We start from the raw sequence: 26,862 nt of genomic DNA, 5'->3' as shown, positions 1-26,862 counted from the left end.
AAGCAGGGCCGGGGGTCTCGGCAGAAATCCCCCCAACTGAACTCAGTGGGGCAGGGACACTGGACAGGCAGCTGTGGGGAGAGAAGGGGAGCAGGGGGGTGTATGGCTGTGAAGCGAATGAAGTGAGTGGCCCGTGTGGAAAAGACTCTCCAGGCCACGTACAGAGAGAAGGAAGGAAAGAAGGAAGGAAAGAAGAGAAGGAAGGAAGGGAAGGAAGGAAGGAAGGGAGGGAGGGAGGGAGGGAGGGAGGGAGGGAGGGAGGAAAGGAAGGAAGGAAGGAAGGAAGGAAAGAAGGGAAGGAAGGAAGGAAAGGAAGGAAGGAAGGAGGGAGGAAGAACTGCTAGAGAGACAGAAGAAAGAGCGAGAAAGAGAAACACTGAAAAAGCCGGAATGGAACTGGCTGAGATTCTCAAAGATGCCAAATGAAGTTTGAGGGAAGGGGGAGCAGCGTCTGGAGGGGCAGAGGGCCTGGGGGGGGGGTTTGATTGCCAAGGGTGAGAGAGATGGGGGGACACACACTAAACGGGGTAAATCAGGCCTCTCTTCCCTCCTCTCAGCCTCTCCTTGCTGCATCCTCCCCCCACCCCCTTAAGGCCATCTACCCCAAAAGGGGAAGCACCCCCTGTGTGGCTGTGGAGGGGGGGCCTGGGAGGCAGGCTGAGCCATCCCCAGAAACACAGCCCCCCACCCCCACCCAAAGACCCAGCTGTTTCTCCCTGCCCCTCCCCACTTGGCTGTCAGCAGAGCCAGGAAGGGCTCCGGAGGCCTTGCAGCTCCTCTTCTGTGTGTGGGGGGGGGGACGGGGGGGGACCGCCTTCTGCTGATCACCTCCCTCCGACCGATTAGATCGCACAGGCTGGGCCTCCTCCGAATCCCATCCGCCAGTCAATGTCGACTGGCGACTACACGGAGGAGAGCCTTTTCTGTTGCAGCCCCAACCCTGTGGAACGAGCTCCCCGTCGAGATTCGCACCCTCACCACCGTCCAGGCCTTCCGCACAGCCCTCAAGACCTGGCTATCCCAACAGGCCTGGGGATAAGTCCTTAATTTGCCCCACCCGAGTGTTGAATGCAAGTTGTGTTTTTATTACTTTATTTTGTTTACATATTGTTTGTTTTGTGTTGCACCCCCTCCCTAATGATTGTGAGCCGCCCTGAGTCCCCTCAGGGAAAAGGGCGGCCTATAAATCTTAATAAAATACCTAAATACCTAAAAATACCTACCTGCAGAGCGGGGACTGTGCTTGGGGGAACCAGCCGGCGGTTCAGCTCCCTGCAAGGCCAGAGAGGGAGGAGGGGGTCAGGGCCAGCGCCTGAAGTCAGAGGGGCCCTCCCAGCCTCTGCCCACTGGAGAACCAGGCACACCAGGCAAGGCCCAGCATCCACAGCGCCCGCCCTGCCCTCCCTCCAGGGCCCCAACAGCTGCATTCGCGGGGGGGGTGGTGGTCCTAAGAGACGCAGGACGGCCGAAGGAAACCGCTTCCGTCTCCCCACAAGGGGCTCAGCCAGCGGCCGGCTCCCTCCGCCTCCCGCCCAGCCCCACCGTCCCCTCCAGGGCGGCCCCAGGGCTCCTACCTGGCCGCAGGGCTGCTTCGGAGGAGGGAGGCCACCGCCCTTCTCGGCCAGGCTGCTGCTGCCGCTGCGGAAGCAAGAGGCGCCTTCAGGACGGAAACCCTCGGCCAGCCCCCCTTCACTGGCCTTTGGGAAGGGGCAGAGCCCTCCAAAGGAGCCGGGAGAAGGAGGGGGGGCTGCAAGGCAGAGGAGGGGCCCCGGGGGCCTCCCTGTGGGCTGAAGGGGACTGGCCCCTGCTCCCCCCCTAATCCTGGGGGCCTCTGATTTAACCTTCCTTCCTTCCTTCCTTCCTTCCTTCCTTCCTTCCTTCCTTCCTTCCTTCCTTCCTTCCTTCCTTCCTTCCCTCCCTCCCTCCCTCCCTCCCTCCCTCCCTCCTTCCTTCCTTCCTTCCCTCCTTCCTTCCTTCCTTCCTTCCTTCCTTCCTTCCTTCCCGGAGGAGCATCTCTCTGGCCCAGAGGATTCAGCTGCCCCTCCATGTCCCCAGAGGCCCCTGGAGGGGATGCCGGACAACACGGTCCCTGCCAGCGGGTGGAAGGACTGACTTCCCGCCAGCCGGAGGGCTCCAAAGCCTCTGCCAGGGAGCCTCAGACGCCCACCTGTCCGTCCCCCGCGAGGAGGGCGGCGGCTGCTGCTGGCGCTCCCTTTCCTGCCACAGCTGCAGGAGTTCTGGGCGACGGCGCTCCTCGGCTGAGAACTCCGGCCTGGCGGAGCCGGCCCCACTGCCGCCCCTAAAGAGTGGGGGGGGAAGGCTCCACATGCACATGGGGGCAGCTTCTCCGGCTGGGCCCCGAGGGGCAGAAGAGCTGGCCTGCCCACCCCCCACGATTCCTGCAGGAGGACCAGCCCCCCCACCCCCCCCAGCCCCCCTCCCCACTTCCTGCTGGCCCCTCCAGGGAGTGCCCGTACCTGCCAGCCATCAGCCCTGGCTCTGCAGCGCCCACTCTCTGGGAGGGGATCCTGGTGTGTTTCTGGGGCTCCTATGGGAGACGGGCACAGGGGAATCAGTGCTGGGGTGTCCCTCTGCCCCCATTCCATCCCCCCCCCGCCAGGACCGATCTTGCTCTGCACAGGAAGCAGAGTATTTCCCCCCCCCCCGGCCTCCCGCAATGGAGTCCCAGCCGCTCTGCTGATCTTGCGAGAGGTCCCCGCCCGGAGGCAGCCCTCTTTACCTCGTGGGGCGCCAGTCCTGGGAAGCCGCTCCATGCCTTGCCGGCCCTCCCAGCTGGAGGGGGGGCCCCCATCGCCTCTTCCTCCACCAGCGAATCCTCCTCTTCCTCTTCCTCCCCGTTCACGCTGCTGTCGATGTAGTCGATCTGCTCCACTTCTCCGGCATCGCCTGGGGGGGAGCAAGGGGGGGGGGGATAGGGAAGAGTTGTGAGGAAGAGCTGGGCTCCAGCCGCCTCGCCACTCTCCGGCCCTCCTTGGCTACGGCAATGCTGGCGGACACATAAGACACCCCCCCCCATGGACCACCACCCTCCATTGCTCACCTGCCCCTCCGCGCTTCTCCCGCAGCTGCTTGGGGTCGCGGGCCAACTCGGCAATGCGGAAGGAGAGGTCGGAGAATTCGTCGGTGGACTGAGGAAGAGAGGGGGGGCCCCCCAAGTCAGGGCCAAACCCATTTTCAGCCCTGGCTGCGGGGGGGGGGGCTCTCCCGTTCTCCCCCCCCCAGGCCCCCTCCTCCAGGACGGGGAAAAGCGAAGGGGCTTCACCTGCCGGGCACCACGTACCTCGTTCCCCGACCACCGCTTGCTGCCGCTGTCCACGCTGTGGAAGCCAGAGTCGAGGCCGCCGTGTTGCCGGGCCGGATAGAAGTCATCCGGGAGGCTGAAAGGCAGGACGGAAGCTGAAGCGGCCCCCGAGGGTGGAACCACCGAGCCCCCCCCTTCTGACCGGACGCCACAACCGGCTCCTTGCGGGGCCCTCCCTCCGCCTCTTACCATGTGCCAAAGGCGGCAGGGCGTCCCTGGGCGAGCTCGGCCAAGCCCGGCCTGCCTTTGCCACAGGCCTCCGTGTTGAGGTATTTGAAGATGTGGATTTTGCCCTTCAGGCAGACCTGTGGAAATGGGGTGGGGGTTGGGGGGCCCATCAGACACGGAATGGCCCTCCCAGCCAGGCCTCCCTCCCCCCTCTCTCCAAGGGCCGGGCCGAGTCCTCCGGCCAAGGGGCAGCCCAGGGGGTCCTCCTTTCCAGGCTGCGGGATGAAGGGCCCCCACCCCCATGACAGCTGTGGCCGATGCTTCTGGCAAGGAGCCTCCGGGCCCCCTTTGCCCCCCTCCCCAGGGGGGTGGGAGGGGCTTGCAGGACGGAAGGCCTTGGGTGAGGGAGGGGCAGAACACAAAGCTCCCCCTCGCCCTCTCCAGTAACTCTGAGGAGGTTAAAGGTTGTTTTGAGGCTGTGCATCGTTTTACTATATTTCTTTCATTCTGGGCCCCCTTCGACTGCCACCCGTTCACCGCAGCCTGAGAACCGGAGGGGCCGATGGGAGGCTGGAGGTTTGAGGAACGGGGCAGCCAATGGGGGCTGGAGCCCAACACAGGAGCCTCTTCCTGGCCCTTCCCCATTTCTTATTTAATCAGAATTTATTCTTTTATCGCATGCGATTAGGGTCTCCATTCAGCCCATCGTATTGCCGCTATTTTTTCTGTATTTTAAACTTTTTTTTAAATGCTTTTAAACTGTTTTTATGTAACCCGCCCGGAGTCCTTTGGGATTAAAATTAAAATTATTAAAATTGGAAATTGAAAAATTTCTCACTGAAATTCTTTTTCCTCCTCCTCCTCTGCTGGGCCACCGTCCTCCCAGCCTCCGTCCCCGAAGCAGCCCGGGGTCAGCCGGGGGTGGGCGGGGCCAGCCATGGCCAGGGGGCTCAGCGAGGGAGGGCCCAAACGGGGCGGGGGGGGGAGGCCTACCTGAGCAGGTGGGGACTGCAGGGGGTTGTTCTCCAGGAGGAGGCACTGCAGGTGTCGCAAGTGGCGGAAGCAGACGGGGAGCCGAGTGACCAGGTTGCAGGAGAAGTCCAGCCGCACCAGCGGGAGCTCCCCCAACTCTGCCAAGGCAAAAAGGGGGGTGGGGGCAGTCGGAAAGGCTCCGGGGCAGGCAGAGCCCCAAAGGCCCCAGGCACTCAGCGGAGGGAGGGGACTCCACCCGGAGACGCCAAACTGCTGCTGACCTTCAGGGAGGACCGTGATCTGGTTCCGGCGGACGTTGAGGTCCCGAAGACGCTCCAGGCCCCCCATGCTCCCCGGGAGCGACCGCAGTTCGTTGCTGCTGACATCCTGCTCGGGGAGGGAGAAAAGGGGGCCGGGTGAAGCCCCTGCCTCCCTCCGCAACAGAGGCTGCCCATAGGGAGGGCCCCAGGCCACTCCGCAGCCCCCTCCCTCAAGCCCCTGCCCAGCCACATCTGCCCAGCCACCAGAGGGTTCTGCCTGGTGCTGCGGCCACATGGATTCGGGCAGCTGCCCCACCTCTGCAGCCCGGAACCCCGGAAGCCCGTCCTGGCTGGGCCTCGGTCTTCTCCGCCCACCCGCCCTCCGCAGCCGGCAGACTCACCAGCTGGCGAAGGCTGCCAAGGGAGCCGATGTCCTCCGGGAGGGAAGCCAGCTTGTTGTTGCTGGCGATGAGGACCTTGAGGGGCAGGTGGCAAAGGCAGGCAGGCAGGGAGGAGATCTGGTTCCGGCTGAGGGGAGGAAGGCAGGCGGGCTGAGAAGGGAGACCCCCGCCGCGCCCGAGAGCCCAGCCGCCTGGCCCTTTGCTCCGCCCGCCTCCCTCCCTCCCTCCCTGCCCGGAGTACCTGACGTTGAGGTGGGTGAGGGCCTGGAGGTTAGCCATGGCCGGAGGAGGCTACGCAGGCAGTTGTGGTAGAGGCTCAGCCCCTCCAGGGACATCAGGTGGCAGGCGTCTTCCGGCACTTCGGCAAAGCGGTTCCGCGAGAGATCTGTGCGGGGGAGGGAGAGCCGTGAGACCCCGGGATCCTCCCCAAGGGCAGCTGCTGAAGACGCCCCCCATTGTGACAAGGCTCCCCTCATTCCACGCCCCCCCTGGGTCCCTCCCCAAGGAAGGAAGGCGGGAGGGGGGGAGCTCTGGGGAGGCCATGCAACGAGGGGCCAAGGAATCTCGGTTGCTTCGGCAGCCTTGGATTGGCATCCTTCACCGGCTCCCCTTTGGAAGGGAACTGACTCCCCCCCTGCCCTTCCCAGCTCAGCTGGACACCTGCGAGGGGAGTGGGAGCCCCTCCAAGGGTGCCCCTGCCCAGCCTTGCAATACTTGGAGCCCCCCCTCAGCTTCTGAGATAATCCCTCAGCCCCCGTCCCGGTCGGGGCCGAGTCCTCCTCTGAGTCGGGATTGGGGGCCAGTGGGTCTGGCCATGCCTGGGAGAGGCCAACGGGGCTTTCTAATCTTTCGGTGAAGGGCCTTGGAAGAAGTTGAAGGCCAGTGTTTCTCAACCTTGGCAACTTGAAGATGTCCGGACTTCACTCCCCAGAATTCCCCAGCCAGCATTCGCTGGCTGGGGAATTCTGGGAGTTGAAGTCCGGACATCTTCAAGTTGACAAGGTTGAGAAACACTGTCCTAACCATTGCTGGGGAATTCTGGGAGTTGAAGTCCGGACATCTTCAAGTTGACAAGGTTGAGAAACACTGTCCTAACCACTGCTGGGGAATTCTGGGAGTTGAAGTCCGGACATCTTCAAGTTGACAAGGTTGAGAAACACTGTCCTAACCACTGCTGGGGAATTCTGGGAGTTGGAAGTCTGGACATCTTCAAGTTGCCAAGGTTGAGAAACACTGCTCTAGGACTTCAACCCCCACACGTGGCTGGGGAATTCTGGGAGTTGAGGTCCACCTTTCTTAAAAATGGCTGACTTTGGAAGACACCCCCCCCCCAAGTTAGACTAACACTTCTCTGTGGATGAGAAAATGTGGGGGGGGGGCATACAAGAAAATACTCTTAGCATCCTGATCTCTCTGGAGGGAACCCCATGCCCAAGAGACCCCCTCCCTTGTTCCAGAAGCAGGGAATCTTCTCCCTCAGAGCAGATCCCCCGCGGGAAACCCGCCAGATCCCCAGCCTTTGGGGGAGCTCCCCGGGTGGGTGGGGCGGAAGAGGGCTTTGTGGCCGTGGGAGGGCAGGGAAGGCCTGACCTCCGGGATGTTAAATTTAGAAGCGGCTCCAGCCCATCCGGGGAGCCCGGAAGCAGCTGCACCAGGGGGCTCCTCTGCCGGAACTGCCTATCCGGGGCCCTTCGGCCAGGTGAGCTCAGGGGCCATCTTTGGTGATGAAAGAAGCCACTTTCACACCTGACAGGTCGAGGGTTCCAAAATGCAGCATTTCAACAAGGAACATCCCTGCCAGTAAACTCTACCTGTGTGGCCAGTCCTCCCTTGGGAGATGGCTGGATCCCCCGTCTCTCCCCCCCCCCCCCGCACGCCCCAAGGGCTTTTGAAGTCCAAAGAAAGCAGGGGGCTGGACTAGAGGGACCTCCAGGTCCCTTCCGACTTTTATTCTACGTTCCAAAGGCACAGGAGAGCCACAGACTCAGGAACTCTTCACCCCCAAAATCCCTCCTTTTAACCCAGAATTCCGCTGGGGAATTCTGGGAGTTGAAGTCCGCAAGTCTTAAAAAGTTCCCAAATTTGGAGACCCCTGTCTTAATTCCTTTCACACGGGGTTGATTTTTTTCCCCAAGAGGCTGGATAGGCAATTGCTGGGGCAGGGGGCTGGACTAGAAGACCTCCAAGGTCCCCCACTCAGCCATCTAATGTTTAAATAGTTCTGCCCCCCCCAAACCCTCCGTTATCTCACTGCAAACCCTCCCTGATGCATCTTCAACCCCAAGGCATGCGGATTTTCTTGGGGGGGGGGAGGAGCGATGGCAGCTGGTAGATGGTAGCACGGAGCCAACCCCCCCCCTCCCATCCCAACCTGAACAATAGCGACAGGCCGCTGCCCCCACGTGACCTTCCCTGGGCACAGATGGCCCGGAGGGGAGGGGGCCAAGGCATCTTCAAGGAAACCTTCCCAAGCCTCCCCCTGCGGACAATCCTTCCCCCAGCAGCCCCTGGGGACTCAGCAGCCCCGGCTGTGCGCTCCCCCAGCCCCCCTGGGAGCCCGTGCCCCACCTCAGCGTGGCAAGCAGACCTGCTGGAGCATGTGCAGAGAGCCCCCCCTCCCCCCCACTGAGCTTCTCCCTACGGCTTCCTTTAACGGAGGCAGAGGGCTTCAGGCCAGGCAGCCTTGGAGCGGCCCTCTGCGTGGGGAGGCCCCCAGCAAGGCCACGGAGGAGGCCTCCGGGGTCCCCAGGACCCTGCGGCCTCCAAGCGGATGGAGCCCCCCGAACCCCTTGGGGATTCTCCCCCCACTTTCCCTCGTGCAGGAGAAGAGGGAGGGACACCCGTCTTTCTCTGCTACGAGTTCTCCGAGGAAGCCCCCTTCCGAAAGGCCCCTGTCAGACCCCCGGGGGGCTCCTGCTTGCAAATGGCCAGAGGGGCTGAAGTCTTTAGGCCCCCCCTGAAGGCAGGAACCCCTCAGGGAGGGCCTGCGAAGGACCAGGGTAGGGGGGGGCTCCCCAAAAAGACTCACCTTCACGGGGGGGGGGGAGCCTGGGCACGCAGAAGGACTTGGAACCGGAGGGGAAGCAATTCGGCCACCGGCATGGGCTGTTTGGGGATGATGGGTCCTGAGGTACAGCTGCCAGGATCACGGTACCCCTGACCAGAGGGGCCCTCCAGTTGTGCTGGTGCATACCCCCCCTCTCTCCTGCACACCAGGCCCCCAGGCACTCGGGACCACCGTCCTTCACGGGCTCTGTGCAGCCACGGAGACACCCCCCCGGCAGCCCCAAAGGAAGACAAACCTTTGTCCAATCAAGAGTCGAGTCCGGGGGGGGGGGGCTAAGGGCTCCTGCTGGGCGGCCGTGGGGTGTCTGAAACACCCACCCGGGGGGGCAAGGGGCGGGATTGGGGCCTATGGGTCAGCTCCCCCCACAAAAGGCCTTTGCCCCCTCCCTCCATGGTCCAGCTGACGGGGCCTCTCCACGGGACCCCCAACCGGCAGCAAGGGGCCGGCACAATGGGGGCCTCCCCCTCCCCCCAGGGGAGCAGGGAGGGGTCCTGGGGGGGGTCTCTGGAGATGGGGGGGTATAGCCACTGGGAGGAAGACAACTTTCTCCTCCCAACCCCTCCATTGCGCAGCCTCAGCTCGACTTCAAGACAGGGTCCGGGGGGGGATCCTCCTGCCTTCCCCTCCCCGCTCCCTCCCAGCCCAGGCCCCAGAGTGCTTCAGGGCCCCAGGCGCCCACCCACTGGGCACCGGGTTCCCCAGAAGCCCCCCCCCCTGCTCCAGGACCTCCGAAGAACCGGTCAGAGGCCCTCTGGGCAGCCATGAGGGACTGGAAAACCTGATTTTCCAATGTTGACCTCTGCCCCACGCAGGGGCCTCCAGCCCCAGGGGTCCAAATGGCCCCTTCAGGGCGGCTCCTGAGCAGGGAATCTGTGGGGCAGCTGCTGATTTCCCCATTTCCACTGGGGGGGGGGCAGAGAAGGGCCGGCTGCAAGCGGATCCTTCCCAGCCGCGCAGAGCATTTCACAGCTGCCCACCAGGGTCCAAAATCAGAAGCAGAAGCAGCTGCCCCTCCTCTGCTGCCCCCCCTCAGCCCCGCCCTGCCCCCCCAGGCAGGAGGTGATATGGGGGGGGGAGCACTCCAGACCCGCCTAAAAATAGCGGCCAGATGGCTTCCTTCTGGGATGAAAGGAGAGCAGCCCTGGGGAGGGGCCAGGCGGGGGCTTGGAAAGCAAGACCCCCTTCCTTCATCTGGGGGCACATCCTGAGGGGGCTCAAGCCCTCCTGCCAGCTCTCTCCACCCACCCACCCACCCCCCGCACCCCGCAGGGCACCAAAGGCCCCTTTCCAGGCCTTAGTGAAAACAGCCCAAAGATCCTGGAAGTGGACCGAGTGATGGGGATGAAGGAAGACCCCTCCCCAGCCCTCCTGACTCCCACAGCCCCCCGGACCCCCGGGCAGGAGAAGGTGGGGTGGTTGCTTTGAGGCTGTGGGAGGGAGGGAGGGAGGGAGGGGGACTCAAAAGAGAGCCTGGGGAGAGCCAGTGGTGGGTGGAGGGCCCCAGGGACCCCCCTTTGCCTGAGCCCCTCTTGTCCGAGCAGATGGGCACTCTGGCAGGACCAGACGGGCAAGAAGGCCGAGGCCATCGCTCCTCTCCTGGCTGGCACAGTACCCCTCCCCCCCCCACCGTACCAATAGGGCGAAGGGCATCCCCTGCCCACCAAAAGCCCCTCCCTGCCACAGGAACCCCCCAGGAGGCCCAGATCTAACGTGGAGATGGGGAACCTGCTGAACGTGGGACCCTAGTTAGGGGCTCCCCACCTCCCCCCAAACTGTGGGGCCCTGGGTTACCATTGGCTGGCATGAAATTCCTCCCACAATGAGAACCAGCTGGCACCCCCATCCTGAAGGCTGCCACGGTGGGGCTGCCACTCAGCCCAGAGTGCCCGGGAGGGGTCCGGCTTCTGCCAACCCCCTGCCCCCAACTTCCTCTCGCCAGGGAGGCTTGGGCAGCCACCCCAAGAGACGGAGGGAGGGGGACCCTCCTCCTTGCTGCAAAGGGGGGAGGGGGCTGGGTGGGGGCTCTGCTTCAAGGCCCTTCCTTCCTCTGCCCTCTTGACACGAAACGCCCAATTCCAAAGAAAACGAGGTTCTTCCCATGGGTGGGCCCTTGAGGGCGGGGGGGGGGGGGCTGAAGGGGGGCTTCTGGCTTCTGGCTGCCAGGGAGAGGGGTGCTCCTCCTTTCTGCATGCCTCTGGAGACCCTCCCTCAGCCCCCCACACACACGGTGGTCCCAAAGGGCCTTTTCCCCTCCTGCCACTGGACGTTCCGGCTTTTCTCCGAAGACGTTTCCCTTCTCATCCCAGAAGCTTCTTCCGCTCTGAGGGGAGGATTTCCTTCTTTCCTTCTGCGATGGGCTCCATCAGGGTCCCCCTTCTGGAGGTGCCCCCCCCCAGCTGACCTGCCTCCTGCGGGGGCCCCCAGCGGAGGGGAGAGAGGGGCTTCCTTGGGGCAGTCGGCCATCAGGTGCTTCCTGGGGGTGCTGCTTCCTCCTGGCTGGGCACCTGCCCTGCTGCCCACAGGGCCAGTGGGAGGGAGGGCAGCTGGAGGTGGGAGAAGCAGCCCAACTGCTGAGCTGTGGGAAGAGCTGCCCCCCCCCCCCGAGAGCCCCCAAAGGCTTCTATTCCTGCCAGCGCCCGAGAGAGAGGGACGGTCGCCGGAGGGAAACCATCCCAGAGGGACTTTTGATCAGCGCCACGTCCAGATCTGAACTGGTGGAATCCGGATTCTCCGCTCCGGCTGGCAGCCGACGGGCACAGCCCCTCCCGGCCCAGCTGGGCCCCTTCACCCCGTCATCGGCCTCCGCTCTTCCTCATTCCTTCAAACCACAAGCAGCCACCTTTCCATTTTTGGCAAGGAGAGGCCAGGGAACCGGAATAAACTCTGGAAAGGCAGCTTTGGAAGCCCCAGAACCCCTCGGCTGGAGGAGTTTGGTCCGGCTGCTGCAGCCCTAACCTTGCCCCCCCGCCTCCCCCAGCAGCCTCGGGGCCTCCCCCTGAAGTCGGGGCCACGGGGCCCTTTTGCTTTCTCCCTCCTGGAGGGCTTCCGTTGGCGTGTGGGCCTCCCTGCGGCCGCCGTGCTCTGTGGTGCTTGGGGGGGGGTGTCCTTGGGATGAGTGGGCCCGCCTGCGTACAGCCGCGTGGGCGTCCATTTTGTGGGAAGGGGCCGTGCAGGCAGCCTCCTTCCTTCCTCTGGTGCCCTGGGGGGCTGCGGAGGGATTCTGCCCGTCCGACAGGTGTTCCCTGCTTGTGGCTCTGGCAGCTGGTGAGCGGGGCAGGTTTTGGGGCAGAGCTCTGCCCCCCCAGTTGCCGCCATTTCCTCTGCGGAGGAGGGGGCCCCGGGAGGGAGGGCCTGTCCTAACCGAAAAGGGCGAGAAGTCCAATCAGTGCGAATCCCACCCGTGGGGCTTGTGCGATGGGCACATTGCCCCAAACCTCTCAAACTGTCCATGGCACAGAGATGGACAAGTGGGGGGGCTGGGCACCCCACCTCCCTTTTCTTTGCTGCACCATCTCCAACTGTGGCTGTGGGCTGACCGGGGGTGGGGTGGGGGCTGGAGAAGGCCCCACTTCACCTGCAGGGCCAGGACAATGCTCCACGGTTTGGGTCGGTGCCCGAGAAAATGAGGCTGGCACTTGTGTGTGTCCTTTGACAACTAAAACAGCCAGAGGCCCCATTGATATCCTGAAGGGGATGCTGAGGTGCCAGAACGCATGCTGGGTGGGGGGGAGGGGGTCTTCGGTCTCCCCTGGGTAGTTTACAGCAAGAGAGAGAGACCCTTCCTCTTGGGATGGTTCTCCTCTGCACAACCAGCCAGGGGTCCAGATTGCACGGGGCATTTGGGTCTTCCCAAGGGGAGAGGCAGATGGAGGGCGTAGGGTCTCCAACTTGGGAACTTGAATAAGACTTGTGGACTTCAACTCCCAGAATTCCCCAGCCAATGTGGCTGGCTGGGGATTCTGGGAGCTGAAGTCCACAAGTGCAGGCTGCTCTTGGCCTCGGCGGTTCCGAGCAAAGCTGCCTCCTGCAATTGACCGGTGGTGAGCTTGTCAATGCCGATGTGTCCGGAGTGGATGTTCTGGGATTGCTCCCGAGGGGCCCGTGGCCCTTGGTGCCCCCTTTCCTTCCTTCCGCCCCGTCATTCCATTTCTATTTGCAGGTCTTCGCATTCTGCTCTCTGCTCCGGTTTCCCCACCCCCTTCTGCTGCCCCCAGACACTGCCACGTTTTATCATCCTTACTGCATTTCTATGCTACCATCTTCCCCCGCGAGGTGACTCTGGGTGGCACCTGGGCAGGACTGGAAGCCTCCCGATGCAAAAAAGGCGTCGAGGGCGGGTGGGGGGGAGGGGAAAACTGCACTGGAGGCAGCAGGAAGTGAAACACACGTGGGAAACAAGTTCCTAGTCAGTCAAAGGGAAGTTGGAGGTCGGGGGGGGGGGCAGCGCCCAGCCAATCACAGGGGAACCAAGTGGGAGGTGGGGGGCTAGGGGGAGAGGGGACAGGAGGGGATGATGGGCAAATTGGTCTGAGCTGCTGGGAGACTCTGCACCCTTCTCACTGCCTCCCCTAAGGAAGCCCCGGGGGGGGGTTCAAAGAGACCCCTCGCCCTCCGAGTGGGCAAGGCACAAGCTCAGCTTCCCACCCGTGGCCACCTGGCTCCCCAGCGGGAACCAATTGTGTAAACCCGGCAGCTGCGTAGTTCCCCGGGGGGGGGGGGGGGGGCTGAGCTCGCCCGGTGCCTGCCTTGGGGCAAGGGGAGGTCTCCTGGGCAACTACGGGGCTGCCAGGGGAGACGAGGGAAGGGCCAGCAGGGCTGAGAACCCTCCCTCCCCCCCCCCAGGGACCTTGGGTAGGTTCCTCAGCAGGAAAACCGATCCCCCCCCCGTCTCTCGGCTCACTCGCCTGCCCTCCCCCCCCCCCCCCGTGTCACAAGGCAGAGGCTTCCTCATTCTTCCCTCCCCCCTCCCCCCCCGCCACGCCCGTGGGGCAGCCAAGAGGAAGAGGCAGCTTCCTGGTGCACAAGAGGCTCTCTTGCCCAACTCCCAGCACCCCTGTTCTGATGGGGGCCCTATAGAACCCCTCCCCCGACTTTCACACACACACAGGCCCATATCCTCCACCCCTTGACTTATGCTGCTCGTCAAGAGGGGAGCCTCCCTGGCACCACCAGCTGGGTGAAGCCAAGCCCTCCAATCGTGCCCCCAGAGCCCCTGGCATTCCAGCGTCCAGAGAGGGCATGAGAAGGGCTGGGGACTCGGTTCCAGCCGCCAGAGTCTCGGCTGAAGGTCCCTGTGCCCCACCTGGGGAGGGGGGGCGACCTCCCCGGCCTCTGGGGAGACAGATGAGCGTCCAGAAGGCCCTCCTGAAATCCTGGCAGGAAGAGAGGGGCACCGTGGGAGCCTCACGTTGCCCCACAATCCGCTCAAAGCAGAAGCAAGTCTCCTTCCCGTCACGCTGTGCGCGCGGCTCTGGCCCGACCCTGGCCGGCCCCCTGGAGAGACCGGGCCGAGCGTTCCTTGGACGGGCCCCCGTGGGGCAGAGAGGCAAGGGGCTCGGAGTGGGAAGCCTCGCTCGGTGGACTCCAAGGGGAGCAGAGGCCCCCCCTTCGGTCTCAGCCAGGACCTGGATCCAGGCTGCCCCTCACGCCAGCTGCCCAGCTGCAGCCCATTTTCTCTCCCTTGCCCGCCCTGTGCGGCCGGGGCCCTCCACCCCACGGAGGGACTCAAAGGGAAGGCAGGGCCAAGGACCTCCCATGAGTAAATGGGGAGCTGTATGGCCCTCCCCAACCGGAAGCTCTTCTCCCCAACCGTTTGCTCAAGTGGAGACTAGGCATTCCCCCCCCCCCCCGTTGGCTCCTGGGTGATATTGAGGAGGGGGCTCCCATCCCCCACTAGCTCTTAGAAGGACAGCTGTTCAAAGCTCACACACGGGGCAGGGGGTCCTTGCTGCTTGTGCTCCCTGCTCTCCAGGGAATGGCAGCCCCCTCCTCTGGCAGGGCTCCAGGGCCCACTTGGCGGCCTGGGTCCCACCAGGAACAGGAAGGCCCGGGGGGGGGCACAGGGAGCAAGGGAGGAGCCAGGACGGACCTCTTGGGGGGCTTGGTGGGGGGAGAAGGACTGCCCAGCCCCAGAGAGGCCGGCTTCAGCAGCTGAAGAGACGGGGGGGGGCTCCCCTGGGCTGGAGGCGGTCAGGGGTCCACCTGGACTCTTCCACCTACGGAGAGCCAGCATTCTCCGAATGACTTTTGGGGGGGCTCCCTCAGAAGAGAAGCCCAGAAGTCGAGGGGAGGCTGCCAGGTGACGTCACAACCTGGGGGTGGGTTTCCGCCTCATCCACCCAGCTTGGCTCCCTCTGGCCCCAATTCCAAAGACTCCCCCCCCCCAGGAAAAGAGGGGAAGCAGGATTCCCCCCTCCCCCCAGCCTTGAACTTTGGCCTGAGGAACACGGCCAGACCGCCCCCCCCCCCCCAATTCCTTTCTCAAGGAAAAGAGGCTGCAAAGGCCACTCCAGGGGTCCCTGCAGAGAGCAGGATTCCTGGACAGGCACCAGCCCTTTGCTCCCCCTCACTGGGGTGGGGGCTTCCCTGAGGAGGGGAAGACCCAAGGCAAAGGAGGGGCCCAGCCCGGCCTGCATCCCCCTGGGCTCTTCCGGCTGAGGAGGAGGAGGAGGAGGAGGCCGAGGCCTGCAGAAGGGTGGAAGCGCTTCTGCCCAGCTGAGCCATGGCTTGCTCTGCCCCCCCTCCCTCACCCCTCGCCATCCCCCTCCTCAGATGCGCAAGCAGGTGTCCTTTCCAAAGAGCTGCGGTCAGCCTCGGCCTGGGGAAACGCCTCCCGGGGAGCCCCTGTGCAGCTGAACCGGCTGCCCCGAAGGAGGACTGGCTCCCTCCCTCCCTCTGCAGATCTCCCCCCCCACCACCACCACCCCCTGGGTCAGTTTTTCCACAGCCTCCAGCCAGATCTCTGTGTGGCCGGCTGGGAAAACCCATCTCCCAACCTAAAATGGAAGAGCCCCGTTTCCCCTGGCAGCCCAGCCTGCTTTAGCCCTTCCTGGCAGGTAAATTCTCTGCCACCCCCCACCTTCTTCTTCTGCATTTCCTGTCCTGTGGCACGGGAAGCACCAAGGCCGACCCTGTCCACCACCCATGCCACCCTTGGCTTTGCCAACTCTGAAAGGTGCAGAGACTTCAACTCCCAGAATTCCTCAGCCTGGCCTCCACTCAGGGCTTGTAGGGGAAACCAGAATGAGCCGGGACCGACGGAACGGCCCCTCGAACGGGACTCAGAAATCACAAGGTGGGTTTCGGGTGATCTCAGCCGACCCAGGCTTCACACAACGCCCGATTCAGACATCAGAGTAAAGAGCTGAAGACGGCAGCCCCAGCCGACCCTCAGCGGTTCTCCCCGGCCACCCGCGAGTCCAACAAGGAAGTGCCCCAATCCTTATCATCCGGTGATCGAACTCCTCGGCCGCTCCAATCCAATTCGGCTCTGAGCAGCTTGACCAGGTGGGGAAAGAAGAAAAGCCACCTTAACAGAGGTGGGCAGAGCAATGATGCCCAGGGAGCCTCTCCCAATTCAAAGGCCCACGGGCACACACCCCACCCACCAAGGCCCCGAGGGTGGGGGCTCGCAGGGGGGCCTGGAGGCTTTACCAGAGAGCAGGCCATGTGACAGAAGGGAGCCCACCCATCCCAGCCCCAGGTGACATCGACCCACAGGGAGCCGGATCCCTCCCACGGCACGGGGTGGGCTCTCAGGAACACACCCAAACCTGCTCAGGTGTCATTCAGAGCCAGCAGCCTCCAGGCCCCGACGGAGCAGAACTGGGGTCCCCTGCGTGGTTGGCCAGAGGGGCTCCATCCGGCTACTTGCACAGAGGAGACCCCTGGTTGATCAGTGACGCCCGCCCCTCCCCTCGAACCCCCTGTGCCTGTCAGACAAGAGCCTCAAGCCAGCCAGACACCACAAATCAGGGGCTTCGGCCTCAACCCCCCCGAAGACCAGCTGCAGAAAAAGAAGGCAGAACAGTGGCCCTGGTGGGAGGAACAACGGAAGGGAAGGCCCCCCCGAGAGATCAAGCAGTGGAATCAATGCCCCCTCGGCCGTGGATCCAGGATGAAAAGGACCCACTGGGCACCTGGGCGGGGCTGCTCTAACAGGCCCTACATGGGGGACGGGGGCATCGTTGCTCCTGACTCGCAAGGAGCCTCCCACCGACCGCTCAGGCGACGGGGGTCCCCACGGCCCCCAGCCAAGCCCCCAGGGCACAAATTCCAGGAGCCAGCAGGCCCAGTGGTTGCAGGAAGAAGCTCAGGTGAGTCACTTCCCCCCGTAAGGTGGCCATTCCTCCATGCCCTCCATCCAAGCCTGTCTAGGGAAGCAACCTGCACAGGGACATTGGGGGGGGGAGTTAGCCAGCCGCAGGGGGACACACACACACACCCGCTTGTCAGAGCTCTGCCAGTCTGCAGGGAATAGAATTCAGGGTTTCTCAACCTTGGCAACTTGAAGATGTCCGGACTTCAACTCCCAGAATTCCCCAGCAGTGGTTAGGACAGTGTTTCTCAACCTTGTCCACTTGAAGATGTCCGGACTTCAACTCTCAGAATTGCTGGCTGGGGAATGCTGGGAGTTGAAGTCCGGACATCTTCAAGTGGACAAGGTTGACAAACACTAGGCGCAAAGCAGCGGGTGAGGCCACACAACATCCCTCAGCCACAGCTGTGCAAACCCAGCTGCCGCACACCTGGCAGGGGAGCCCCTGCCCGCAGCCCTCCCTTCCAGCTCCCGGGAGAGACTGGCAGGAGGAGCCGAGAAGGGAGGCCCAGGAGAGCCAGCCACCAGCGCAACAGAAGCACAAAACCTGCCCCAGGGGAAGGGGGCGCAGGAGCGGGCAGGGGAGGCCGTGGCATCTCCAGCTCCCGCCTGGCACAGAAGGGCAGCCAGGCTGGGGCTCCCCGTTAATACGGGCCAGGTAGCCCACGAACGCCCAACCGAGCGCCCCCCGTTCCTCCCGGTGCTTAAGCTCCAGCTCCCATCATCCCAGGCGGCGCGGGTGATGGGCCCTGGAGTCCAGAGGGGGCGGGGAAGCGGCCGGCAGCCGCTTCTTCGAAGGGGCGGGGCGCAGCAGGGGGCGTGTCCCAAACACACACAGTATAACGGAGGGGGCGGGGCGTGGGAGATCCGCTGGGGGCGTGGCCGGAGGAGTGAGGAGGGATGGGGGGGCTTCGGAGGAGGCGGAGCGGCGGCGCGTGGCCGGGAGGGGGCGTGGCCGAGCACCTCACCCGCTTGCGTGGTGTCGCTGAGGTCCCAGCGCCGAGCGGCTCCTCCGGGGAAGTGCCTCAGGCGCCGTCCCGCCAAGCTCAGGCTGCCCGAGGCCACCGCTTCTTCCAGGGCGCGCTCGGGGCCCGGATGGGGCCCTGGCAAGGAGTAAGAGGGCGGGGGCAGCGAGTCGGCCCCGCCCTCGCCCGCCGCCATCCCGCAGGCCCTGCTGTCTCCGCTGCGGCCGTCGGGAGCCGAATGAGCACAGGGAAGCAGAGACGGCGAGACCCCAGCCAAAGGGGGCGGTGCAAGAAGGATAGTGTTCGCCTATGAGAGGCCGGACATGCGGAAAGCGGCCAATTAGAAGTGCCCTGGCCGAGGCGTTCCATGCCCGACAGCCAATCCCGTTTAAAATCTTCCCTGACTCTTCCTCCTTTTAGTCCAATCGAATGCCCGGGATGGAAGGGAACTGGGACGTGCGCGAAAGCGTCTCGGTCCAGCCAATCGCTTACGAGGGAGGCAGATTCCTCCGGATCCAACTTTCCTGGCCGACACGTGAAAATGCTGCGCACGTGACTCTGTCGCCCTATCACATTCAAGGAGGCAGGTAGGGGAAACGATTGGCTCAGCGGGCGAGTCGACAACGGGCGTATCACGGCGCGTAGAATCGAGCGAAGGGCGGGCCTCCCTCTGACGGATGGCTGAGCTGCCAATCAACCGTCCCGGCGGCAAGCGGTTGAAAGCCGAGGAGGCGCTTTCAGCCACCATAGGGGAGAATGGCAGCCACGGCAGCCAATCGTCGGTCGCACGGCCTTTCAGTGCCCGTTCTGGGGAGCTTATCGACCAATCGGGACAAAAGGCGCCTCAGGGGGAGGCGGGCCCAAACCTGTGGAAAGGCCTCGGGAAAACTGAGGGAAACTGGCGCGGGCTCCTCTGAGCATAGGCAGAGTGCCTCGGCCGGATGCTGCCGGAATAGCCCTTAGAGGCACCGCGGCTGCGGCCAAAACTGCTGAAAAGCCCCCGCAGGTTCGCCAGTGGCTTGTCCTGTGGGGGCTGCAGCCTCAGAGGAAACTTTTAACGGCTCTCTACTTTTTCAAAATTATTTTTAGAGTTTTTTTCCCCCTCAATCCCACCTATAAATAACCCAGAACAAACCTAACAGTCCCCCCTCCTCTACACCCCTCCCCGCACCACGACCAGCCCTGGAACGAAGAGAGGCCCAGCCAGTCAACCCAGTCAGGATTAGAACTCGGTCCCCCTGGGCTCCCTAGGAGTGGAGAGGAGGCCCCCGGGCCAAGCTCTGCCCCGGGGCAGCCTCTCCAGATGAGCCCAAGGGATGGTGAAGGTTTCCCTCCCTTTGGCTCCACCGCTTGGCCTGAAACGTCACGGGGGGGCTGGACTAGATGGCCTCCAAGGCCCCCTTCCCAGTGTCAATTATCCTGGGCCTTTGGAGAGACTCCAAAGCTTTGCTTTTGCTGCCTGGGGGGGGGGGTGTCTGGGAGCCCCCCCCTTAAAAGGCCCAGGGGGGGGCACAGCTGTTGCTCTGCCAGAAGGGTCTCTCCCAGGTCCCCCCTCTGCCCCCATAGGGGGTGGCCAGCAGCCTCCCCAGACCTGCAGAGGGGCTCTGCCCTTCCTGCACCTCCACAAGGATGCCCTGAGGAGGAGGAGGAGACCCCCCCCAGACACCCCTGTCCATGTGGGGGGGGGGCTTGCCTTTATTCTCGCCTTGGGCCAGGCTGCTTAGCCCAGAGGGGGTGGGGGGCTCTGGGCTCCCCCTCCTAAACCCAGCGCTTTAGGCTATAATTTCCTCTGAACAAGAGCTGGGAATGCTGGCTGTAACACCTAACACAGGGAGTCCTCGACTTACGACTGCAGTAGAAGCCGACGTTTCCATTGCTAAGCAAGACAGTGGTTAAGCGAGCTTCGCCCCATTTTTTTACGACTTCCTTAAGTGAATCGCCACAGTTGTTCCCTTAGTCTCGCACGGTTGTTTAGGGCAGTGTTTCTCAACCTTGGCAACTTGAAGATGTCCGGACTCCAACTCCCAGAATTCCCCCAGCCAGCTCTCGCTGGCTGGGGGATTCTGGGAGTTGAAGTCCGCGGGACTTAAAGTCGCTAAGGTTGAGAAACATTGGTCTAGTGAACTGACTTCCACATTGACTAGGTTTGCGGCAGAAGATATCACAAAAGGTGACCGCGGGACATGGCGACAGTTGCCCGCCGTCCAGATTTTGACCTGATGACCACAGGGAGGCTGCTGCAACGGCCGTAAATCCCTTTCTTTAGTGCAATCGCACCGTAGCTTTCAGTGGTGACGAAAGGAATGGTTGTTAAGTAGTTAAGTAGTAGGAGAAACCTCTTTTGGGAGAAGCTAAGTGGTGTGGCGGTGTGGGCCACAGGGTAACCCTTGATCAACAAGTATCTGGGCGTTCAATGCGCCGTTCCTCCTTGTGCAGCCAACAAAAGGCCCAGGTCTTTGGAGGTTCAGCCCATGCCAGCTTGCTGGCTCAGAGGAGAATGCCTTCTGCTGTGCCACCCACACAGCCAGGCTCTCGCGTCTGTTACGGCCATGTAAATTGAGAATAGAGGAGTTCATGGTGGCTGGGAGGGGAGTGGTGGTGGGGTTAATGGGTGGCTGGAGAATTCAGGCCGTTGAAGTCCACAAGTCTTAAAAGTTGCCAGGTTTGGGGATAGGGAAATGACTGCGCTATAGAGTTCAAACTGCAGTGTGATTGCTAATTGAATTGCTCACAACTGCTGCTGCTGCTGAGACTTGTACCCACGGGATGACACATCCGATGAAGTGAGCCACAGATCACGAACGCTCAGGGCTTCCCATGGATTTTGTCAGCCTGGAAAGTGGCTGCACCGGATTGCGGCTGGCTTCGGTCGGCTAACTTGGTTTTTAATCCGAGAGCTGCACTTAAAGTTCTTGTGCTTTTGTCTTTTTTTTCCACTCTGTTTCCTCATGTTCTGATTCTCAGGTTTCCCCCTGCCCACCGGAGGAGGAGGGAAAGCTCCAGCCCACGCCGGACCCAGGGGATGGCATCAGAGCCTTTGCAAGACAGGCCCTGGATAAGGAAGCCCAGGGGAGTGCCAACGAAGGAGGAGGACGTTTGTCGCTGAGTGCCAGCTGGTGGTGGTGGTGAGGGGAATCAGGCAAGAAGGTAGAAAGAACCCAACTGGCTCAGAGCCCGGGCACTTCGTGTTCTCAGGAACAAGATTCCGACTGGAACCCCAGCAGGCTCTAGAACGCCTGAGCTATCTGCCAAGGCAGGGAATCCAGTGGGTGGACGGAGCTTTTCATCTGAACTCAGCGAGGGGTTTGGGGAGAGCCAAAGGTTCTTTCTGATCACCTTTTCAGTGTCGCTTTGGCAAATGCAAATATCTCCACAGTCCTTTCAATACGTTTGGGAAGCTTTAAAAAACAACCTTCCTAATCCTTTAATTCCCTCTAGCCCCCCCCCTCCCTCTCCTCCCAAAATGGCCTCCTAAGAATTCACAGGGATTTAAGCCCCCCCAATGACTGCAAGGAGCAGAGGTTGCAGTGAAGGAAGGAACCCTTTTTATCAGCCGCAACAGCCCCAAATGCAGGCTGGAAAGGGCAGGAGTCCTTAAGGGGAAAACTCACGATGATGATTTCCCGGAGGAGAGGGAGGCTGGCGGCTCCTGGCTCCTGCCCCTTCGTGTGCCTCTCGTGCAGCAGTTTGTAAGGGACTCTCAGCACAGGAAGAGCCACCGTCGTAAGCGGGGTCCCTGCCGCCCCTCGGGCTAATCTGTGACCCGAAGACTGGATGGGCCGATCTCCTGTCTCCAGCTCACAGAGGATGCCCCAGATGGGTGCTGATGTCACAGTGCCCCAGTTACCAGGGGAAACCCAGTCTCTGTGAAGCCATCAAGACGGCCATTATCACATAGGGCTATGTCCCCCAGGGTGATAGGCTTGGTGGGCAGAGGCCTTCAAAAGCCTTGGCCATGCTGGGCTCAGCAGCAAGGGTGGGTCTGAGAGCTCACACCCACCGCGGAGTCTACGGCTGGGTGGGCAGACATGAGCGACAGGCGCATCGCCCGAAAATTCAGGAGGAGAAAGCCCCAGCGCTTCTCCCTCATCTCTAGCACCGAAGAGCCGCTTGGAGTGAGCATTTGGACCGCAGGGCGCGGAGGACCAGGAAAACCACGAGGAAGTGCTGGGGGGAAGCCGGGGGGGGGGGTGGCAGGAAGGTGCTGGATGAAGGGGAGGGGCTTTTTTCCGAGAGGTTGGCCTGCAAAATTTCCACTTCTGCCCTTCCTCGTTTGCATATGCAAATGAACACAAGCCTTACGCACCTCCTTTTAAAGCCGGAGGATTCCACAGCCATGAATGCAAAACGGCTCTTAGCTTTAGTCACAGCTGTGACTCACAATCTTTTGCAAAAGAAAAACCCTTGAAACACAGACTCCTGTGGGGCAAATTCGACTGACCTTATTCCAAAATGTTTTTAGATCCAAGTAACAACAGAGCAACTGCAAAAATAAATAAATAAATAAATAAAAAGGAAGGTAAACTTGTCCTCAGCCTGCAAAGAAAGTCAGTGTGAATCAGCTGTAAGGAAGTTGAGTCACTTTTCAGACATGCCGGTTTCCTCCGAAATCAGCAGCTCCCTCTTCACCTGGCCAATCCTGCCCCCTGGCGCCCATTTTAGGGAGCGCCCCCAGGAGGAGATCCCCTCCTCCTCCTCCTCCCCCCCCTTCCTCCGGCCCAGGAGCCAGGGTCCCCTCCACTCCATAAAGAGACCCTGGGGAGGGACCTGGGGTTTCTGCGAGGTGAAAGTCTTGGGGTTTTTAGGAGGAGTCAGGCAGGCAGATGCTCCTTGTTTCTTCTTCGATGGTACGTCAGGCATCAGTCCACCAGGTAGTGCACAGCCCTGCAGGGAAGGCCTTTGCCCCAGTACTGAGCTGGCTCCCCAGCAGCTGCAGCTAAGGGCCCTCCGGAGAGGAGGAAGAAGCCCGGGGAGATCCAGGATAAGGGGGCTCTTGGCTCCTCTCTTCTGCCTACAGCAGCCCAAGAAGAAGCGGCGCAGCTCATCCACGGAGGCCACCGAGGACAAGAAGGCCAGGGGAGAATCCGCCTCCATCCAGCTCTTCCCTCCTGAACTGGTGGGTGAGCCTCGGGGGGCAGGAGAAGGGGGGGGCACGGAGGGGGCCGTAGGCCGGGCCTGAGGAAGGCCGGGGGGGCGGGGGAGGCCTCCTGACCGGCTCCCTCTCCTCTTGCAGCTGTACTACATCATCTCCTTCCTGCCTGTGAGGGACCTGGTGGCTCTCGGCCAGACCTGCCGGTATTTCTATGAAGTTTGCGACAGCGAGGGGGTCTGGCAGCGCATCTGCCGCCGTCTTTCCCCTCGGCTGCGGGATGAGAATTCGGGTGGCAGCCGGCCGTGGAAGAGATCGGCCATCCTCAACTGTCAGTATAGCCTGGTGTGAAGTGGAGGGGAGGGGAGGGGAAGGGGGGGGGAGGAGGAGGAAGAGCCGGTGTCCTCCGAAGCGGAGCTGCCTCACCCCCCAGGCCCCACCCGGAAGCTCTTGCCAGTCGGCTCCTCTGGACAGACCCAATTTCCCCGCCCTCGGGCCTCTCTGTCCCACAGACACCAAGGGCTTGTACTTCCAGATGTTCAGCGGCCGGCGGCACTTTGTCAGCAAGACCGTGGCCCCCCTTCTCTCGCACGGCTACCGGAAGTTCTTGCCCACCAAGGACCACGTCTTCATCTTGGACTACAACGGCACGCTCTTCTTCCTCAAGAACGCCCTGGTCTCCTCCACCATGGGCCACATCCAGTGGCGCCGGGCCTGCCGCTACATGGTGCTGTGCCGCAGCGCTAAGGACGTACGTGCCTCTGCGGCGGGAGAGGAGAGGGGAGCCGAGTCCTCCGGGCGGGTGTCTTGGCACACCGGGTGCAGGGGAAACGCAGCGCCAGTGGGAGGGGAACCAAGCTGCCCTTTGGAAACCGGCGGCATCCCCTTCCCCTGTTTGTGCCCAGCCCCTCCTGCCTCCCTGAACCGAGAGCCACGAAATCGTGGGCAGAAAAGAGAGAGCTGCCCCCTTTCCGTCGGCCCCCTGCACGCCAGCCCCCTCCTTTCTGCCCTCCAGCAGGCGAGGGGAGGCTCGTTCTGCTGGCGGCTGATGCAGACAGGCCAGGGACCCCCGTCCTCTTGCCAAGGGGGCTTCCAGTATCACTTCCCCTCGGGCCTTTTTCCCCACCTACGGTTTCGTCGCGCTGTGATGACGTCAGGTACGCGGTTTCGTCGAGCGCGCTTTAGTCGACCGCGGTTTTGTGGTGGAACCCTCCCCGTAAAGCCTCCGCCTCTCCCGCCAGGGTTCCTGAACCGGGCCAGGCTCCCCTCGGCGTCTGGTGCCCTTAAAACAGGAGAAGAGCTTCCCTTTTCTGAGAAGCTCAGCCACGGATTTCCCGCCTGCCCCCTCAGAAGATCACCCACGCGGGCCTTGCCAGGCTCCCCTGGAGACCAGACTCCAGGATGTGTTCGGAATAACGATGCGGGAATGGTGGCAGCTGTCGCCCCTCTGCCCCCCCCCCCGGTCCTCTTCCAGCCACGGTCCATGCCACCCGAGGGGTGACTGAGGGTGGCAGCTTTTCCGAAAGGGCCCAGGTGGTTTCTGGCTGGGATGGGAGAGGGAAGCTGGTGCCCCCCGGCCCTTCCCCTCCGCTGGCTCTTTGGGAACTCCGCTGCTTCTTGGCCAGGTTCCCTGGAGAGGGGGAGGGGGCCCAGTGGAAGTGAGGCCAGAGGAGCCCCTCCCTCTGAGGAGTGGCAAAGAGTGGGGGCCCCCGAGGGGCTCTGGGGGCCCTTCCCTCCAGCCGTTCACTGCAGACTCCTTGGTCCCCCCCCCCGGAATGCCTGTGCCAAGAGGAGCCAGCGGCCCTGGGGGAGGGGTGGGAGCCGCTTTGCCATTTCCGCCCCGGAGGATTTGCCGCTGCCGCCTCCTGATGCCGGCCGCCTTCCTTGCAGTTTGCCACAGATCCCCGGAACGACACCGTCTACCGCAAGTACCTGTACGTGCTGGCCACCCGGGAGCAGCTGCCCAGCCAGGCCTTGGGGCGCAGCGAGGGCTCCGGCCCGGCCCCCAGCAGCCGCCTCTGTGACTGCGTGGAGGTCTACCTGCAATCCAGCGGGCAGCGGGTCTTCAAGATGACCTTCCATTTCTCCATGAAGTTCAGGCAGATTGTGCTGGTGGGGCAGGAGACCGAGAGGTCCCTCCTGCTCCTGACAGGTGAGGAGGGGGCCCTCCCTCCCTCCCGGGGGTCCTTCCCAGCCTTCAGCCGGGGGGAGGAGGGGGGGAGTGCCTGCTGCTTTCGCAGGGCCCCCTGTGGGTTTCCCCTCCGGCATCGGCCCGTCTGGCCCTGGAAGGAATCGAGCGAGCGGCTTGTGCCCCGGCCGGCCGGCCTTCGTGCCCGAGGCAGCCCCCCCCACCCCACCCCCCCGGCTCGCCTGGATGCAAGAAACCCTCCTTCCCTGCCCCCATCACCTGCCAGGGTGGGATCCTTCTTCTCTCCACAGAGGAAGGGAAGATCTACAGCCTGGTGGTCAACGAGACGCAGCTGGACCAGCCCCGCTCCTACACGGTGCAGCTGGCCCTCCGCAAGGTCTCCAAGTGCCTCCCGCACATCTCCGTCCGGCACATGCGCTCCAACCAGAGCAGCGCCGTCTACCTGACAGGTGACAGGAAGAAAGGGCAGCCCCGGGAGGGGTCCCACTGGAGGGCTGGCATCCGAGGGGGAGATGAGGGAACCAGGGCCAGAGGGAGGGGAAGGAGCCGGGTGTGGAGCTGGCCTGAAGCCAACCGTGGTCTCCCATGCCAGGCGAGGGCACCGTCTACTTCGAGGTCCACTCCCCTGGCGTTTACCGCGACCTCTTTGGCACCCTGCATGCCTTCGACCCCCTGGATCAGCAGATGCCCCTGGCCCTTTCTCTGCCTGCTAAGGTAGGAGCCCCCCCCCACTCTTACCTGGGGCCCTGGGGGGGCTTTGGCTGCCCTGCAAAAGGGCTCGGTGGGCAGACGCTGGGTGGGGGAGAGGGTGGGCAAAGGCTTTCTCCTCCCCAACCCCCCCACCCCCTCTGCCCCCTCCTTTCTGGCCCCTTTCACCCGGGTTCCCAGCAGTCCCCAGTTGCGGCTTCCACTCTGCTCCCCACCATCCCTGCGTGCGGCTCCTGGGAGGGCACTCTGCACATGCCCAGACACCCTTCCATGTCTCCAAAGACCTCTCCGTCCTCCCCCCCCCTCCTCTCCACAGGTGCTCAGCTGCGCCCTGGGTTACAACCACCTGGGCCTGGTGGATGAATTTGGACGGATCTTCATGCAGGGAAACAACCGCTATGGGCAGCTGGGCACGGGGGACAAGATAGACCGCGGGGAGCCTGCCCAGGTACAGCCCCTCTCCCCACCCCCTCCCCATTTCCCCAGGGGTCTCTCCGCTTTCGGCCTGCCAGCCCACAGTGGCTCCTGGGGGGGGGTGTCTGGGGTCCCCCTCCGTTTGTCTGGCCCACAGCCCCCCCCCTCCCCTGCAGCAGGCCGGAAGAGGCTTTCCGGGGGGACGGCTGGAGGGGGGCCCCTTCCTCTTGGGCCGGCTCTCTGCCTCTGCAGGGGGAAGGAGGGACCTTAGGGGAGGGAGGGAGGGGGGGCAGCAGAGCCCCCAGCCCTGCTCAGAGGGCCTGTCCCTGCCGCCCCCGCGCAGGTGCACTACCTGAAGTGGCCCCTGGACCTGTGGTGCGGGTTGAACCACACGCTGGTGCTGAGCCAGAGCGGGGACTTCAGCAAGGACCTGATGGGCTGCGGCTGCGGGGCAGGGGGCCGCCTGCCAGGCTGGCCAAAGGGCAGCGCCTCCTTTGTCCGGCTGCAGATCAAGGTGAGAGGGGGGCCCACCACCACCCCTCCCCCCTCTTTGCCCCCGCCTGCACCTCCCTCCCTAACCACCACCCTCTGGTGCCCCCGCAGGTGCCGCCCTGTGCCCGCCACATCTGCTCCACCCGGGAGTGCCTCTACATGCTCTCCAGCCACGACATCGAGGAGGCGCCCGCCTACCGGGAGCTGCCGGCCAGCAAGGCCGCGGTGGCCCCGGGCGACTCGGAGGCTCTGGCCGCCCGGACCTGCGAGGAGTACCTGAGCCAGCTGCACAAGTGCCCCACGCTGGAGGGGCGCATGGCCAAGATGAAGGAGGCGGTGGGCAGCATGCCCCTCCTGACCTTCCAGAAGGACTTCTTCTGGGAGGCTCTGGACATGATCCAGAGGGCGGCCGAACTGCGGGAAGCCCCCCCGTCCAGCTAGCTCCGGACCCCCTCTGGCCCCCCTTCCCCCCCCGATACCCTCCCCCCCTTATACGCATCATGGATCATGATTGACAGATAGAGAAGACTTCTTCACA

The 26,862-nt window shown here is 63.2% G+C and overlaps 2 protein-coding genes across 4 annotated transcripts; one reads left to right on the top strand and one right to left on the bottom strand.

The window, feature by feature from the left end:
* Positions 1-1,223: 1,223 nt before the first annotated feature.
* Positions 1,224-17,872, bottom strand: LRCH4 (leucine rich repeats and calponin homology domain containing 4; the record flags this gene model as incomplete). Its single annotated transcript, XM_087714332.1, is given in 14 exon segments — positions 1,224-1,272; positions 1,575-1,632; positions 2,168-2,299; positions 2,478-2,548; positions 2,741-2,907; positions 3,062-3,149; positions 3,302-3,398; positions 3,512-3,627; positions 4,484-4,620; positions 4,744-4,849; positions 5,124-5,250; positions 5,365-5,413; positions 5,416-5,508; positions 17,476-17,872. Coding segments are annotated over 14 exon segments (1,483 nt in total), but the record flags the coding sequence as incomplete, so codon positions are not given.
* A 3,495-nt stretch (positions 17,873-21,367) lies between these two features.
* FBXO24 (F-box protein 24) lies at positions 21,368-26,766 on the top strand. 3 transcript variants are annotated; one of them, XM_087712136.1, is made up of 10 exons: positions 21,368-21,587; positions 22,490-22,588; positions 22,706-22,892; positions 23,074-23,312; positions 24,452-24,713; positions 25,001-25,159; positions 25,303-25,424; positions 25,735-25,866; positions 26,176-26,346; positions 26,436-26,766. In XM_087712136.1, exons 1-10 carry the CDS (start codon positions 21,501-21,503, stop codon positions 26,763-26,765), a joined length of 1,788 nt encoding a protein of 595 aa, XP_087568262.1. In that variant the 5' UTR covers positions 21,368-21,500; the 3' UTR covers position 26,766. The 3 variants fall into 3 exon arrangements, with proteins under 3 accessions (XP_087568262.1, XP_087568260.1, XP_087568261.1); XM_087712134.1 differs by lacking the exon at positions 21,368-21,587 and having other exon boundaries at positions 21,944-22,588; XM_087712135.1 differs by lacking the exons at positions 21,368-21,587; positions 22,490-22,588 and having other exon boundaries at positions 22,782-22,892; positions 23,097-23,312.
* Positions 26,767-26,862: the final 96 nt, after the last annotated feature.

The sequence above is a fragment of the Thamnophis sirtalis genome, unplaced genomic scaffold (genome assembly GCF_051295495.1).
Source record: "Thamnophis sirtalis isolate CommonGarterSnake01/CBP01778 unplaced genomic scaffold, rThaSir2_p1.2 scaffold_4, whole genome shotgun sequence".
Taxonomy (NCBI): Eukaryota; Metazoa; Chordata; class Lepidosauria; order Squamata; family Natricidae; genus Thamnophis; species Thamnophis sirtalis.
This window is presented reverse-complemented; position numbering and strand designations above follow the sequence as displayed.

What these genes read in the sequence shown, in the direction of transcription:
- FBXO24 (XM_087712134.1), top strand. Translation starts at nt 22,064, where the DNA reads ATGCCGGTTTCCTCCGAAATCAGCAGCTCCCTCTTCACCTGGCCAATC. An exon ending in AGCTCTTCCCTCCTGAACTG is followed by an intron (nt 22,589 to 22,705) that starts GTGGGTGAGCCT and finishes CTCCTCTTGCAG; the next exon opens with CTGTACTACATCATCTCCTT. An exon ending in ACCGCGGGGAGCCTGCCCAG is followed by an intron (nt 25,867 to 26,175) that starts GTACAGCCCCTC and finishes GCCCCCGCGCAG; the next exon opens with GTGCACTACCTGAAGTGGCC.